Source organism: Stigmatopora argus, chromosome 18 (genome assembly GCF_051989625.1).
Source record: "Stigmatopora argus isolate UIUO_Sarg chromosome 18, RoL_Sarg_1.0, whole genome shotgun sequence".
Lineage (NCBI taxonomy): Eukaryota > Metazoa > Chordata > Actinopteri > Syngnathiformes > Syngnathidae > Stigmatopora > Stigmatopora argus.
Window position 1 is genome coordinate 1,112,413 of NC_135404.1, and position 14,939 is coordinate 1,127,351.

The window sequence follows — 14,939 nt, forward strand, 5'->3', positions numbered from 1 at the left end:
ACTTTACTTTGTACTTTATACTTTAATGTTTTTACAACTTTCCTTGTTCTGTTAGCCTGGCTTCCTGTTGTCTTCAGCTCCGGACTACTGAGGAACTGTGCGGATAAGCTTGGAAGAGTGACTTTGCATATTCTCTACCTCGGTCACAGTCTGCAGAAGTTCCCCATCTTGTGGAAGACTTCCTGTGTGGTTCCAGTTTTTGTCCAACTTTACGTCTTTTTGAGTCTGTATTCGTTTTTGCTACCGCAACCAAGATGGGGCCGTTCAAGTGGCAGCCGGTGGCAGTAGCTCCGTCCACTCTTGCTCGTTTTGTGTTTTTGCTGCTTTTCTGTCTTAATGATTTGATTTGGTGATTCTTAATGATCCCATTTACTTTGATTTGCTTTGTACTTTGTTGTTCTGCGGCCTTTGCGACTGTACTGTCTAACTTATAACTATGCCTTTTCCTGGATCTGCATTCTCACCCTCTTGCTGCTGTCACAATGAAATTTCCCAAATACGGGATGAATAAAGTTATCCAATCCAATCCAATTGATGACTTGTGTAATGCAAAATTTGAGTTAAAAAGCTAGGAGTATATTAAGATAATATTGGAAAAGGATGTGGGAGGGAATGTTGCAATATGTCTGGCCACCATATTGGTAGATTTCAAACTGCTTTGTGATTAAATAAATAAATAAAAGTCTGCTGTCATGAATTGGAAAAAAACATTTTTGATAATATAAAGAATTGATCACTAAATGATTTAAAAGCTGGATAATTAAATACTAATTTACGTCTAATTTAATGCACTTGTGGATGCCAATAAGTCATATGTTTAGAAACAGGTAATTATTTCAATGAAATAGGTAAACATTTTTTTTCAAGATGGCGCCGCTCAAGCGGGGGCTGGTGGCAGTAGCTCCAGCCGCTCTTACTTGTTTTCTGTGTTTTTACACCTTTTCACTTTTTTTAATTAATATTTCTTAATACTTCCCTTTATACTTTACTTTGTACTTTATACTTTAATGTTTTTACGACTTTTACGACTCGACTCCACCCATCGCGTGTGAGAGGCAGTCTTTGTTATATTAGCTTAGTTTTTTCCGCTTGTTCTTTTTTGGAACCATTCAGCCATGCCTCTGCTGTCGTACACATGGGATCAGCTGTGAACAACATTAAAATCGCAACAGAACGTGCAACACCTCGATGCTGCCGGATATCCCAGCGGAGTTGAAGAGAAAGAGAAAGGGGTGCAGAGCTGGACAAAAGTGCCGGGAGAAGAAGCGATGCTGCAGATGAAGCATTCCATCTATTATTACAGGAAACGTGAGATCTCTCCGCACTAAGATGGAAGAGCTATCAGGGCTTACCAGGTTTCAACGGGAGTTTGTGTAATTAGAAAAGAAAAAGAACAAATATAGGTATAGGGTAGAGCCACCCGATGGTGCAGTGGTTCTTCAGCCTGACTTTGGTGTGGGCTGTCTGGGTTCGATTCCCACTCGGTGGCAGTGTGAGTGGTTGTCTGTCTCTCTGCGTGCCCTACGACGGTACCCGGATGTTTCGTCGACGGACAGTTCGTCGAACGGACGTTTGATCGACGGACAGTTCGCCGAACGGACGTTTCGTCGAACTCGGTCGGTACTTAAACTCCGAGTGTATGATTGTGTTGCGTGTGTGGTGATAACCTAGGGAAAAAGAAACGAAGGGGGAAAGAAAAAGAAAAATAACGGGGAAATTACTTCCCTGATTACACACCTGTTTCAAAATGGGGAGCTCAAACAGCAAGGCGGCTATTGATAACGATACAAAACAGCGTCTGGTGTGTAAGGATTGGAAATTTGTTGAAAATCAAAACGCTTTGAGAATTAAACACCCACATTTATGGATAGACTAAATATGACTTGGCTGGCCAGCTTGATAACATGAGGGAAAGAAAATAGAAAAAGGTATTCATAATTGGTTATAAGTGCACTCAAATTTGTATGTTACAGTCCTGTGTCTTCATGTTTTTTTCTTTTCTTCTCCTTTTTATGTCTCCCAGTGTTCTCACAGCTGTACTATCATACTGGGCCGGGAGTCTGTTCCCACTATCATTATTATTGTTGTTTCTAGTTTATCGTGCTTCAAAAGCTTTGTCATCATTTTTACAAATGTATCTAATGGCGGAAACTCTTTTTAGTTGTGACTATTATTTATATTGGCATTACGGCAGATGGTGAATTTTTTTAAGGGGTCTGGATGTTAATTCAGTTGGTTGATCGTCTGATTGGGGAAGACGTCAGCACGAATGTAATAGAGATTGTCTGCTGAAGTGAAATATGTGGGAGTCAGGAAGTACAAAGCAGTCTTCAAACAATTCAAAAAGAAAAACATTGGCGGATCCCTTCCGTAAAGACATTACATTAGTCTGCTCTAGAGGTTGCTGAAGAAAACTTGTGTGCAGAAAAAAAAGTTTTTTGCTATGGGATAAAGTTGTGCTTGCAGCATTTTTTAGATTATGGAGTCTCGGCAAATTGTGTGTTGTGGTTTGGGAATTTAGTTTATTACGGACTAATGGTAGGTAGTCTTCTCTAAAATGCAATACTAACAGCTAAAAAGTGACATTCAAAACATGATACCTCGCTGGGGAGGCATTTGTAAAGAGCAAAACATCAAAGAAAATATGACAGAAGCTATGTGAGAGAAAAAAATCACCGTTTCTTGCAGCGATCTAAATCTCACAGTTAGCGGCTAACAGCTCGCTTCTGTTGAACATTTCAGAATAAAAGCAAATTATGGTCTATTACAAAGGTCTCCAAACCGGTCCTCGAGGACCGCTGTGGGTGCAGTCTTTGTTCCAACCGATCCAACATTAACAGTTTAACCAATGAGGTTTCTGCTGAAAAAAGAAGTACCTTACTGAAATCCACTGATTGCACTTCTAGGATACCAGATCGGTGGAAAAGTTCCCTCTTACAGGTTGGAACAAAAACCCGGACCCACTGTGTCCCTTCTTGGAATAGTTTGGGGACCACTGGTCTAAAGGAAATGCAGGGTTTTGCGGTTACTTTCGCATTTTTTGGATTCTACACTAGAATATCCCATTTACTTTGATTTGCTTTGTACAGTGGTACCTCGAGATACGAGCTTAATCCTTTCCGGAACTGAGCTCGTATGACGAGATTCTCGTAACTCGAGCGGACGTTTTCCATTGAAATGAATGGTAAACAAATTAATTCGTTCCAGCCCTCTGAAAAAACACCAAAAACAGGATATTGGATTGGAAAAAATGTTTTATTTCTTCTCATTCGCCATCTATTAACAAAGTAACACATAACTAGTGGTTTAATAGTAATAAAATGTGTTTAATCTAACTAAAATTGGGCAGATTTCGCCGACTCGAGACAGAGATGTTTGGGGGCGGGGGGGTTCCTTTTTTTTCCCACGACAACGCACTCGTAAACGGAACAAACAAATTTAAATTAACTTGGATTAATATATACAGACACTCAAACATACGTTTAATGTAACTTTACACAAAACTGAATTCTAATTTTGTTGTAATCTTTTGTTACCTTCGTTTTTCGGGTTGGCGGTTTGCCACGCCTCACGTTCGCTATCGATGGACTGTTTGCTGTTGTATTGCCTTCAAAATATTCCCAAAATGATGCACACAAATGTCCTCACAATAGGATAACGCACGACCACTTGCCAACGAGAAATAGTCTTTAAAAAACGATCGCGGGAGCTTTCCTAAGAAAGAATAACAGGAAATGACATAGCTGAGCTTCCAAACGTAGTGATTGTGGGTAATGAAGTTTTATTCTGAGAAAGGTTGCCATTGCCTATGGTTTTGTGTGCAGGAGTATACTTCATTACCCAGAAATCCCTCTTTTTGCATGCGCGTTGTGCGTTTCCTGGTCGTATGAGAAACTCGTCTGAATTAATTAGTTCCGTGCTCGTAAATATTGTTATACACGAAAGATATGCAAAAAAGACCTGGCTTGGTCGCATCACGAAATTTTGACCGCATAACGGGCGAATTATTCGATCGAAATTTCCCCCGCAAGACGAGCATTTTGTATGACGAGGTACCACTGTACTTTGTGCTTTTGCTTTGTTGTTCGGTCTAATCACCCTCTTGCTACTGCCACAGTGAAATTTCCCGAATATGGGATGAATAAAAGTTATCCAATATCTTTCAAGTTACCGCTGTAATAAAAAATCTGATTGATGAATTTCTCTCTCTCTCCCTCTCTCTAGTATTGGTCCATATATAAAGCGCACCGGGTTATAAGGCGCCCTGTCTATTTTGGAGAAAATTTTAGACTTTTATGTGCGCCTTACAGTCATGAAAATACGGTATATATATATACATACACACACGTGTACATACACATACATATATATAAGCACATATATACATACACATGTACATGCATGCATATGGTAGGTCTTAACACACAGCCATTTGTGTTAAAAATGTGTGAAAAAATATTTATTAATATTGTTGTTGAATGGGTGGTTTATTAAAAAATGCCTTAACATTAATGATTAGTTGGTTAAACAGAAAAGGAAGAGAAAATTGGCACTATTATTGCATATTGGCAACAATTCGTGAGTCATTTTATCGGATATTAAAATTTATCATTTTGGACATGCCTAGTGAACAATTATTTTTCTCAAATTTGCTTATTGTTAGTTTTAACTGTAGTAACAGCGAGCTATGGGCTACTTGGTATGGCTCCTATCTTATGTAAGCATCGTCTCCTTGGTCGGGGTGAGACAAGTCGGTTGCAGAAGGAACTCAGCCAGTGATTTCGCTGTCATGCGCCTTGGAGAGGTCAACAATATGGCGGTGATTTGCGAATAAGATCTTAAATCTTAAGAAGCATTTGGGTTTTTATGATATCAAACATGAAAACAACAAAGCGGGAATGGGATTCATTCAAACAATTAGGCAAATAGTAGCTGGCAGGTTTGGATAAATTAACTGATTTTAGAATTGGCATAATTTTCCTAAGACTGGGACAAGACTGACTGCGCCACTGATTCCACGTTTTGACCTATGGTGGTGGGGTGGTGCAAATAAATTATATGACTCCTATCAAAAAGCACCAGGACTATATGCTGTGGTTTCACTGCTCTTATCAGTATCTGTTTTTCCATCCACAGTGGAGGAGATACAATCGGCGGGTCAGAATTGGGCCGTTGAGCCTCATAGAGGGATGGCGACATTAATGCATGCCCAGATGTGTACCAGATGAGTATAACATACCTGTCAACCTGGGCCGATTCCTCCCCGTATTAATGATTGGAATTCCCCGTATTAAGCAATAGAAAACCGTACAAATGCAACGCGGCACATATTTACTCACATAGGGTGCACGTAAAAGTGTTATGGTCGCGCCGCGTTGTCGTGACGCGACCGTGAATGTATTCGGACCCAAGCGCTATGACTCATAGCTGCTTAAATAACGAAACAGGAAATGATTTAATCATTTCCTGTTTCGTGTGAAAGGGGAATGCGTGTGCGCATATCATGCTTAAAGCATGACAATATTAGCAGTTGACGATGACGTTTTCGTCTGCTACCAGTGACCGAGACGATCCGGATTAGAGCCGAAATGCGTAAAACGAGATCCGTTTTACAAAAAACGTACTTAAAAAAAATCCCGTACAAAAGTTGTTATACGGCGTACACAATTTGAAATGATCAAAAAACGTATAAAATACAGGAAAAACGTATAAGTTGACAGGTATGGTATAAGTTGGCTAACCAAATTGCATGTTAGGGTACTTGGGGGGAAAAACTGTCCCTGAGTCTATTTGTCCGTGTTTTGTGAGACCTGTAGCATCTGCCAGAGGGCAGCAGGCTGGAACAGGTTGTGACCAGGGTGGTAGGGTACTCGGACGATTCGCCGAAACGAGATTCGCGCGCTCACCCCGCCCCCGGATCGTGTGTGTACATGTTTTTCAACCTCGGCCCGCGGGCCATATACGGCCCGTTACAGATAACATTCATTTAGGAATAACAAGGGCATGCACTGCCCCCGCTGGACATATTTCTAAATACAAGTACGTACTACAATGTGCTGCCAATTTTTTTATATTTTATATTATCCTTGCGTTTAAAGTAGTAGCCATTTGGAGATCACGCAGAACAGTACGTGACAGAACAAATAGAGAAAATAAAGTAGTAGTAACAGTAAGTATTACTGTAATGAAATTGTAAATCCAGAAATCATACTCCAGAAAATTTACACCAGCATAGAAAACGTTGAGATTAATCTTTGAATTAAGGTTCTCAGCAAATCGTTTTGAATATACAGTGGTACCTCGTCATACGACCGTTCGTCATACGGAATGCTCGTCTTACGGGGGAAATTTCGATCGAATAATTCGCCCGTGATGCGGTCAAAATTTCGTGATGCGACCAAGACAGGTAGCCATGGCATTTTTTTTGGCATATCTTTCGTGTATAACAATATTTACGAGCACCGGATGAGCTATTCAGACCAGGAAACGCACAACGCGCATGCGCGGTGAAAAGAGGGCTTTCTGGGTAATGAAGTATACTCGTGCTCGCAAAAGCATCCCCGGTAGCAACTCTATCATAGGCGCCGTTCGAGGGGATGCGAACACAGATGCTACAAGCTAAAAGGAGCCGCTAGCCAGCGCCCCCGAAGCTCCCATAAGCAACGGGGCGATCGCTGATAAAAGACTCTGCTCGTTGGCTGCTCATAAGAACATCGGGGGCACTGGCTCGCTACAGCATCCCCGGTAGCAACTCTATCATAGGCGCCGTTCGAGGGGATGCGAACACAGATGCTAAAAGCTAAAAGGGAGCCGCTAGCCAGCGCCCCCGAAGCTCCCATGAGCAACGGGGCGATCGCTGATAAGACTGCTGCTCGTTGGCAAGTGGTCGTGCGTTCTCCGATTGTGAGGACATTTGTGTGCATCATTTTCGGAATATTTTGAAGGGAATAGTACGACAGCAAACAGCCCATGGATAGCGAACGTGAGGGTGGAGTGTTTGTTCTGTTTACGAGTGCGTCGTGTGGAAAACAAACCGAAGCCCCCCGCCCCTTTTGTGCGTCTCTCTCTCCCCTTAGCGAAATCCGCCCAATTTTAGTTAGATTAAACACTTTATTTCTATTAAACCACTCGTTATTTATTACTTTGTCAATATATGGCGAATTATAAGAAATAAAACATTTTTTTCAATCCAATATCCTGTTTTTGGTGTTTTTTTCAGAGAGTTGGAACGAATTAATTTGTTTCCCATTCATTTCAATGGGAAACTTTACCTCGAGTTACGAGTATCTTGTCATACGAGCTCAGTCCCGGAACGGATTAAGCTCGTATCTCGAGGTACCACTGTATATTTCCTAAAATAATAGGAAATTATTTAAAATTAAACTAGAAGTAAAAGTTTTTTCCAATTGGCGAACTGTCCGTCGGCGAAACGTCTTTCGCCGAATCGTCCGGTCATGGCATGTTAGGACTAGCTTGTTGTTTTTCCAATGCTTTCTCGCTGTGTTCTGATGTTTCCTCACACTGGTTTGTCCCTCCTGTCTTGCCGTTGGGCTCGCGCAGCTGCACGTCATTCAAACTTAGTTCCTGTTTTGTCTATTGAAACCCCACTGATTATTGTCATTTGTTGGATTGTCTGCCTTATTTCCCTTGCCATGTGTCTGCGTTACCTCGTTCCGATGCCCCGTGTTTTCCCTAGTCCAGTTTGGTTTTGTGATTTGTCTGTTATTTTCTAAGATCCTGCCTAAGTTATTAAAGTTTTGGTATGAGCACTATTTCCCTCGTCCTCGCCTGCTTCCCTGCGATTGGGTCCTATTCCTCGTAACCTCGCCTCGACGTCACCTCAAAGACGTAACATTGCAGGAGGTTGGGAGTCTATTTTTCTTTGGGTTACACCAAATAAAAATATGGATAGGATAAACAACATCCATTACAATGTCCAAAAACTTGGAAAATAAAGGAACAGCTGGCAGCCATCAGTCTCATAGCTTTCCAGGACCCCAGAGCAATTGATATGCTTCTGGCAGAGCAAGTGGGCATGTGTGCAATGTTTGGAGATCAATGTTGCACACCTTTATACACAACAACATGTCACCCGACGTGTCCCTAATCAGAGCCATTGAAGGCCTGCGGACCCTGAACCGGAATATGCAGAGGCATTCTGGAGTGGGACTGTCCGCCTGGCCAGACTGATAGGATAAGACATTCGGCAATAAAGATTTGGCCTTCTCTGTGGTGATCTCAATGGCTGTGTTTGCTACTACTTTGACATTGTGTGGGCGTTGTCTTATGCCCTGCTTACGTACTTTGTTAAGTTGATTTATAACTACTGCAATTGTGCCTACAAATTCCAAATTACAATTGTATCTTTTTATTACACAGCCTACTGGTGAGAGCTTTGATGTCCATGACTATGATCAATGAATTAGATGGGATTGATTTTGTTCTTCCTTTTTCAGAGATGACCTCTAAGAAAGGGGAATTCGGGTAAAGAGCAGACCTGCAAATCAAATCCCCAACCCTCCAGGGGTAGGGAAAATGTCAAGATTTTATTTTATATTATTATTATACATTTACTTGCAACCAAGAATACACTTTGCTTTACTATGAAACTTGCTTTGCTCATCATTATTAGCATCACACTTGCTTGCAACGAAGTAAAAGCTTTGCTCCTGAAAACCTTGGTTAGACTAAACAAAGAGAAGCCAAAATGCCTTGGACTGCTGGAGCAGACAAAACAAAGAGGAGCCTGAATGTCTTGCAGTGATGGGAATCTGGTCTGGGAACTGCACCTGCATCTGCCACAGACACTCCACAAGCTTCCTGACACTTTGGTCCTAGTCTGTTTTGACTACACATGTATCAACGCACATGCACGTTCAGCTATCTCACTTTTGTTTCCATCCCTCCCCTTACATTTGAGACGTACATTATAATCAGGGGCCCTCAAATTTAATAAAACAACAGAAAAGATGTGTAAGGTCAGAATGGAGTTCGGAAACTCTCAACGGCCGTTCTCCTTGCAAGTGAAAATTCCAGAAGACTGTCTTTTCCTCTTTATTTGTGCGTGAATTTGGGAATGTCAAATGGCGAACCTGACAGACATTCTGACAGTGGCCAGTCAAAGCTGAGAATTGAACCATTTTGCTGCATGATTTTACAAAGCCTTCTCAGATGGAAGGCAAAACAAACCTAAGACAAATACAGCAGATCAGTTGTGGTTTGATTCAATAACCTGTCAATGATGTTACCTGATTTATGTGTTTGGTGGAGGTGAGTTCGGAGATGGAGGTGAGTCGGGCCCTCAACTTGGTAAAAGGGTGGACTTTGCTCTTCATCCCCTGAGAAGCTTCTTCTCCGTCCTGCCTGATTGAAGGATCGCCGACCAACCGGAATTTTCCTCTCTAAACATAGAGCCAAAACTTAGCCAGCTACGTGAGGCTTATTGCACACAAGAGATAACGTCGAGCATAACAGGTTGCATGAGTTCTACATTATTGCAGATACTCATGGCCAATTTACGATGGTACACAATTTACTGATACTTTCATCGATATCCCCATTTGAATTACTACCTTATAATAGATTGGGAACAAAGGTGCTAAAGCTACTAGACTGTGAACAGCTTCTCAATGGTTCAAAGTCCGAAATGCCAATATTTAAAAACAATTTACAAACAAAAAATAACTTTTTGGAGGAATAATCAAGCTTTGAGTTTGAAAACAAAGTTTTCAATCATAAAAATAAGAGGGAGATCAACAAAAAAGAAAGGTACAGTAATCCCTTGATTATCGAAGTTAATGTAGACCAGACATGGTCTATAAATGAAAAACCGCAAAGTAGGATCACCCCTATTTAAAAAAAAAGAAAATTCAGTGCTTAGTTCTAGTAGCAAGCAGACATGGGAGTGGCTTCGGCTTGCGAGTTTCAGCGTGGACTTTCATTTTTGGGATTTTTTTTAAAAAATTTCCCCCAGAAAATAATCTGCGATGTAGTGAAGCCACGATATTCGAGGGATTACTGTAATTGACAAAAGCGAAAAACATTTAAAGCAACATCAAAAATAACAAATAGCTGGAAAATGTTAAACCTTTCATACCAATGTCAGATCTATATTCTTGCGGAAGCTGGGGTGCCAGAACAACTTAAGACTTCAAATAGTAATTACATTAGCTGTGTGGTTAACTAGTATGAGTATTGTGACAGATAGAAACAGTTACTGTATTTTCCAGACTATAAATCCTAGGTGTGTCTTATATTCTAGTGCAGGGATGGTGAACACGTGGCTCCAGATCAAAATGAATGCAGCTCTTTGCTTCTTATATTTTGTAAATATTGTGGGTCTTTGTTTTACGTCTTTGGCTGCAACGTTGTGGCATGGCGGTGGACCCAAATGCAGGGAAGCGGGCATTGGACGGTCGGATGCTTAAACAAAACTTTAATTACTTAGGCACTAAACATAGAAAATAACAAAGACTTGGTGTCAAATAACAAACTCAAACCTGACGTGGGAAAACGGGGAAGCGAGGAACTTGGAACATGGAAACGTGGAAACAAGGCAGTGGAACATGGAACGTGGAAACAAGGCAGTGGAACATGGAACGTGGAAACAAGGCAGTGTAAATACGACAGTCTGACAAATAACAAACAATCCGTGAGGTATAAATAGGCAAGATTGGAACTAATTACAAATGATGCGTAGCTGGACACAACAGGAAAAGGGCAAGCAAGGAGGGAAAAACAAGGTAAAAAGCGAACACACGCACACACGGAGGAGAAAATGAAATAACAACCCAAACTAAACCTACCACTTTGCCTCGTTTCATGTTTCTCTTATTTTTATTCTCTCTTAAAACACACTCATATTCATTAGGACCCATTGAAAACAATTCATAAATATTAAAATAATTTGGCAGATTGGATATTTTTATGGTGCTTCTGACATAAGGGACCGCCAATCATCTGGTGTGGTGTGGTTTATTTGACTCTCCCAGTTTAAAATTTTTACTCTGTGTCTAACTTGTTTGCCACCTGTGCTCTAGTGCGACCTGTGTGAAATTATTCACATAATATGATATAATTCCACCTGTTTTTACCCTGAACCACAAGAGGGCATTCTAGACCGGTGTTGATAATTTCCACATTTGCGGTGGGTGGACTTTAATTGTAGTCCTAAAAACTATAGCAGTAGATAGCTTCCAAGATCTGCCGCAATAGGTAAATAACAGCAATGCAGGAACTGTTAAGGTTATGTTCTTTTTTCGGCACTAGGCTAGCCATATGGCCAAAGTAACTTCCATAGGGAAGATAGTCTTATGATATGTAACGATGCTCTTTGCTGTCTTTGCTGTGACGGAAGACTTCTTACCAAAACAGATCTGCCAACTACTCCGGAATTTCCGGAGTTTACCCGAAAATGTAGCGCAAACTCCAGGACTCCGGGCAACCTCCCTAACCTCCGGAAATCTCCAAAATTTGTCACTTAAATGTTTTTTGAAGCAACCATTTCGGAGAAGTACCAAATTTCCAATTTAAATGCCTCGAAATTAACACCATCGCTACGGCTTCCACCATCTTGATTCAACTGCACTGTAAACTGGAAGAATTCGGTAACATGAGTGCATTGTGAATCATCCGAGTTACAAGTTCTGACGAATGATTCGTCTTGTGCAACTTCAGCGTGGCTATCGATTGCATAGGTAGCCTCTTTCGCTTTAACATTTTCGTTTTTTTCATAAAGGAAGAAAGTATTGTTGGTGGACTAAACCGTCAGTTTTTTGTTTTGAAACAAATCCTAAAATTTCTGGGGTTGTTCTAAAGGAATTTCAAGTAGGAGTACACAGCACTTATCAATATCCCTCCTCAGAGTAAGAACTAAATGAATCGCAATTTGGATGAAACTTTTAAGAAATCCAGACCCTCGCAGAAATTTATTGCTTCTTATTCGACAAAATATCCCATGTTGACGCCGTCTCCAAAAGGACTGACATTTGCACATTGCAGAACATGCAAGTGTGGGTAAGCTGAAAAACATGTTGTGGGAATTTGAATTTGCCAATAAATGATTAACAAATTATACTTTGTTCACTTTTTATACTTATTTTCATTATCCTGTACTTTTTCAATAGTTTGCAAAAACACAATATTTCAATCAATGTAAAAACATGATAACAGTTTGATTGAAATTGTCCTACGCATATTTTTTAAAACATTTTATATACATTTTGCGTGAATGGCATTCACTCCGGAAATACTCCGGAAATGGGTCAAGGGTACTCCTGAAATGGGGTCAACGGAGGTTGGCAGCTCTGCTAATGTTAGCCTCGTCCTTGATAGAGCGAATGGTAGACTATAAATATATATATTTACTATAAAATTGAGCGAGATGGCAGCATAAGTGTTTCCCTTCTTTGCCATATCGAGAATTTGCACCTTCCTGGCAATTGTCATCATTCTCTGTTGCCATTTAGACAACAGTAGTTAGTAACATGCTCAGATGATGCAACACGAGTAGGATCCAAGGCAGGGGTTGATACAACAACAAAGAGGAGAGAAACCACAAATAAAACAGCGTGAAATGATCTAAACTGTGTGATAGATGGACACTAATTGAGGGCGGAGAGGAGCCAAGGAAATGCTAAAATATATTGTAACATCAACAAGAGTCGCCAGCTTTGTCCCGTTTCTAATCATTTATCTGAAATTTGAAAACACAACCCGGCTACAGTTGGCACATAAAAACAACAACAATAAAACCCTGAAAACTTTTGTCCAAGTCTTGCGCACGACTATTCGCTCTCTCTCTTTGCGTGGGCAAAGATGGTGCGTTCCATTAGGACCAATCTCTATCATCTCATTTCATTTTCTGAACCGCTTTATCCTCATTAGGGTCGTGGGGGTGCTGGAGCCAAACCCAGCTGTCTCTGGGCCAGAGGCCCGCCACTGGCGAAGTTCCTGCTGTAACGACTCGTCTCACCCCCATCAATGTGAACTATACACTCTGCCTACAGAGACGAGGTCAACAAACTGTCTTTGTGGTGTTTGGTGAACAATCTCACACTAAACACCACGAAAACTAAAGAAATAATACTGGACTTTCGCAAACGCAGCAGAGAGCTGGCCCCACTCCTCATAAATGGAGTATACGTAGACTGGGTCCAGTCCTTCAAATTCCTGGGGGTCCACGTCACGGACAAGCTCTCCTGGTCTACAGTCATGAAGAAGGCCCAGAAACGACTCCATTTCCTTAGGGTACTCAGGAGGAACAACTTGGAGACTAAGCTTCTGGTAACCTTCTAAGAGCCACTGTGGAGAGCATCCTGGCATACTGCATTACAGTGTGGTACGCTGGAAGCACGGCAGCAGACAGAAAAGCCATGCAGAGAGTGATCAACACCGCCCAGAAGATCATCGGCTGCTCTCTGCCCTCACTGGATGACATTGCCAGCCCTCGCTATCTCAGCAGAGTCAGGAACATTGTCAGGGACCCCTACCACCCTGGTCACAACCTGTTCCAGCTGCTGCCCTCTGGCAGACGCTACAGGTCTCATAAAACTCGGACAAATAGACTTGGGGACAGTTTTTATCCCAGAGCCATCGAGGCTCTGAACTTTCACTAGCACGACACACAATCCCTTCGGTGCAGTTACTTCAGGGTGTGCAATAACAATACAATATCCTTGATTGTGCAATATTTTTGAATTACCCTGTCCAGATGTGACTTTTTAAATTACTTATTTATGTTTTTACTGGGAAAAACACACTTTGTGGAGTAGCACCACCAATTTCGTTATACGCAGCTGTGTATAATGACAATAAAGGCCTTTGATTGATTGATTGATCTGCGACCAGAGAAGACCGACCTGCATGTCATTTGGCCCCGATCTCGCCTATGCTTCTGGATCTGTCCCACACCTGCTGATCAGTTATGCCTTGAGGTTCTTTCACATGTCTCCCTGCATCAAGAAGCTGTTAGCACTGTACTTCAGCGACCTGCAGATGAGCTTTGCCCTCCAGGAATTTACCACCGGGTGGCAGCGGCTAGAAGTGGGAATTACAATGGGGTGCTCTATATCTCCAATCCTCTTTGTGGCAGCCTTTGAGGTAATCCTCATAGGAGCAAAACAAATGATTGGAGGAATCAAATTACCATCTGGCCAGAAATTACCCCCATTGAGGAGCTACATGGACGATGTCACCAGCCACCTTCAGGCATGCACATCTCGACTGCTCAAGAGGATGCACGAGTTGACATCGTGGGCCAGGATGAAGATCAAACCCTCCAAATCCCATAGTCTGTCACTCAGAAGAGGAGTCAGAAATGTCACCACCTTTATCGTCGGGGGAAAGAGAATCCCCCTCCTCTCCGAGCAACCCATCAAAAGTCTAGGGAGGCAGTACACCGCAGAGCTGTCTGATAAACATATAGAGAGGATCATCATGAGACAACTTAGTGATGGCGTGTCAAGGATTGACCAGAGCCAACTCCCCGGAAATTTCAAGGTCTGGTGCTACCAATTCATACTCTACAGAAGGGTAATGTGGCCCTTGAAAATGAGCAAGATCTCCTCATCCACTGAGCAAGACGGATGGAAGTGGCTAGGTCTACCATGGTGCCTTTCCAAAACGGGTATTGTTGAAAGCAAGAAAAAATATGAGGCCCTCCTGCTCACCTACAAATTTAGAAGGTGGATTGTCAGCGAACAATTTGAAAAATATCTTAAAATAAGAAATGAAGACAGACATTGGCAATGCCCGTGAGCTTGCAAAAACGTGTTATACCCAACACAGAGAGAAAAGTGAGAGAGAGAGAGACTCGCTCCCTTCTTTACACTGCGCCTATCATCCTTGCATATATTTAATTTGATGTAATTTAAGTAAAATATTTTTCACATTTAAACAAATTGTTTTGCGTATCGAATTGTGGGTCAAGAATCATGATA

At 41.6% G+C, this 14,939-nt stretch overlaps 1 protein-coding gene across 4 annotated transcripts in view; it reads right to left on the reverse strand.

Moving 5' to 3' along the window:
• mbtd1 (mbt domain containing 1) overlaps positions 1–14,939 on the reverse strand; it is a 142,032-nt gene that overhangs the window by 13,532 nt on the left and 113,561 nt on the right. For 2 of the 4 annotated variants that reach the window (XM_077625638.1, XM_077625637.1), the window contains one exon: positions 9,249–9,401. In XM_077625638.1, coding sequence (XP_077481764.1) covers positions 9,249–9,401 — 153 coding nt within the window. Of the gene's footprint in view, positions 1–8,644; positions 9,190–9,248; positions 9,402–14,939 lie in introns of those variants that run through there. The other 2 variants (XM_077625641.1, XM_077625639.1) reach the window with 2 other exon arrangements.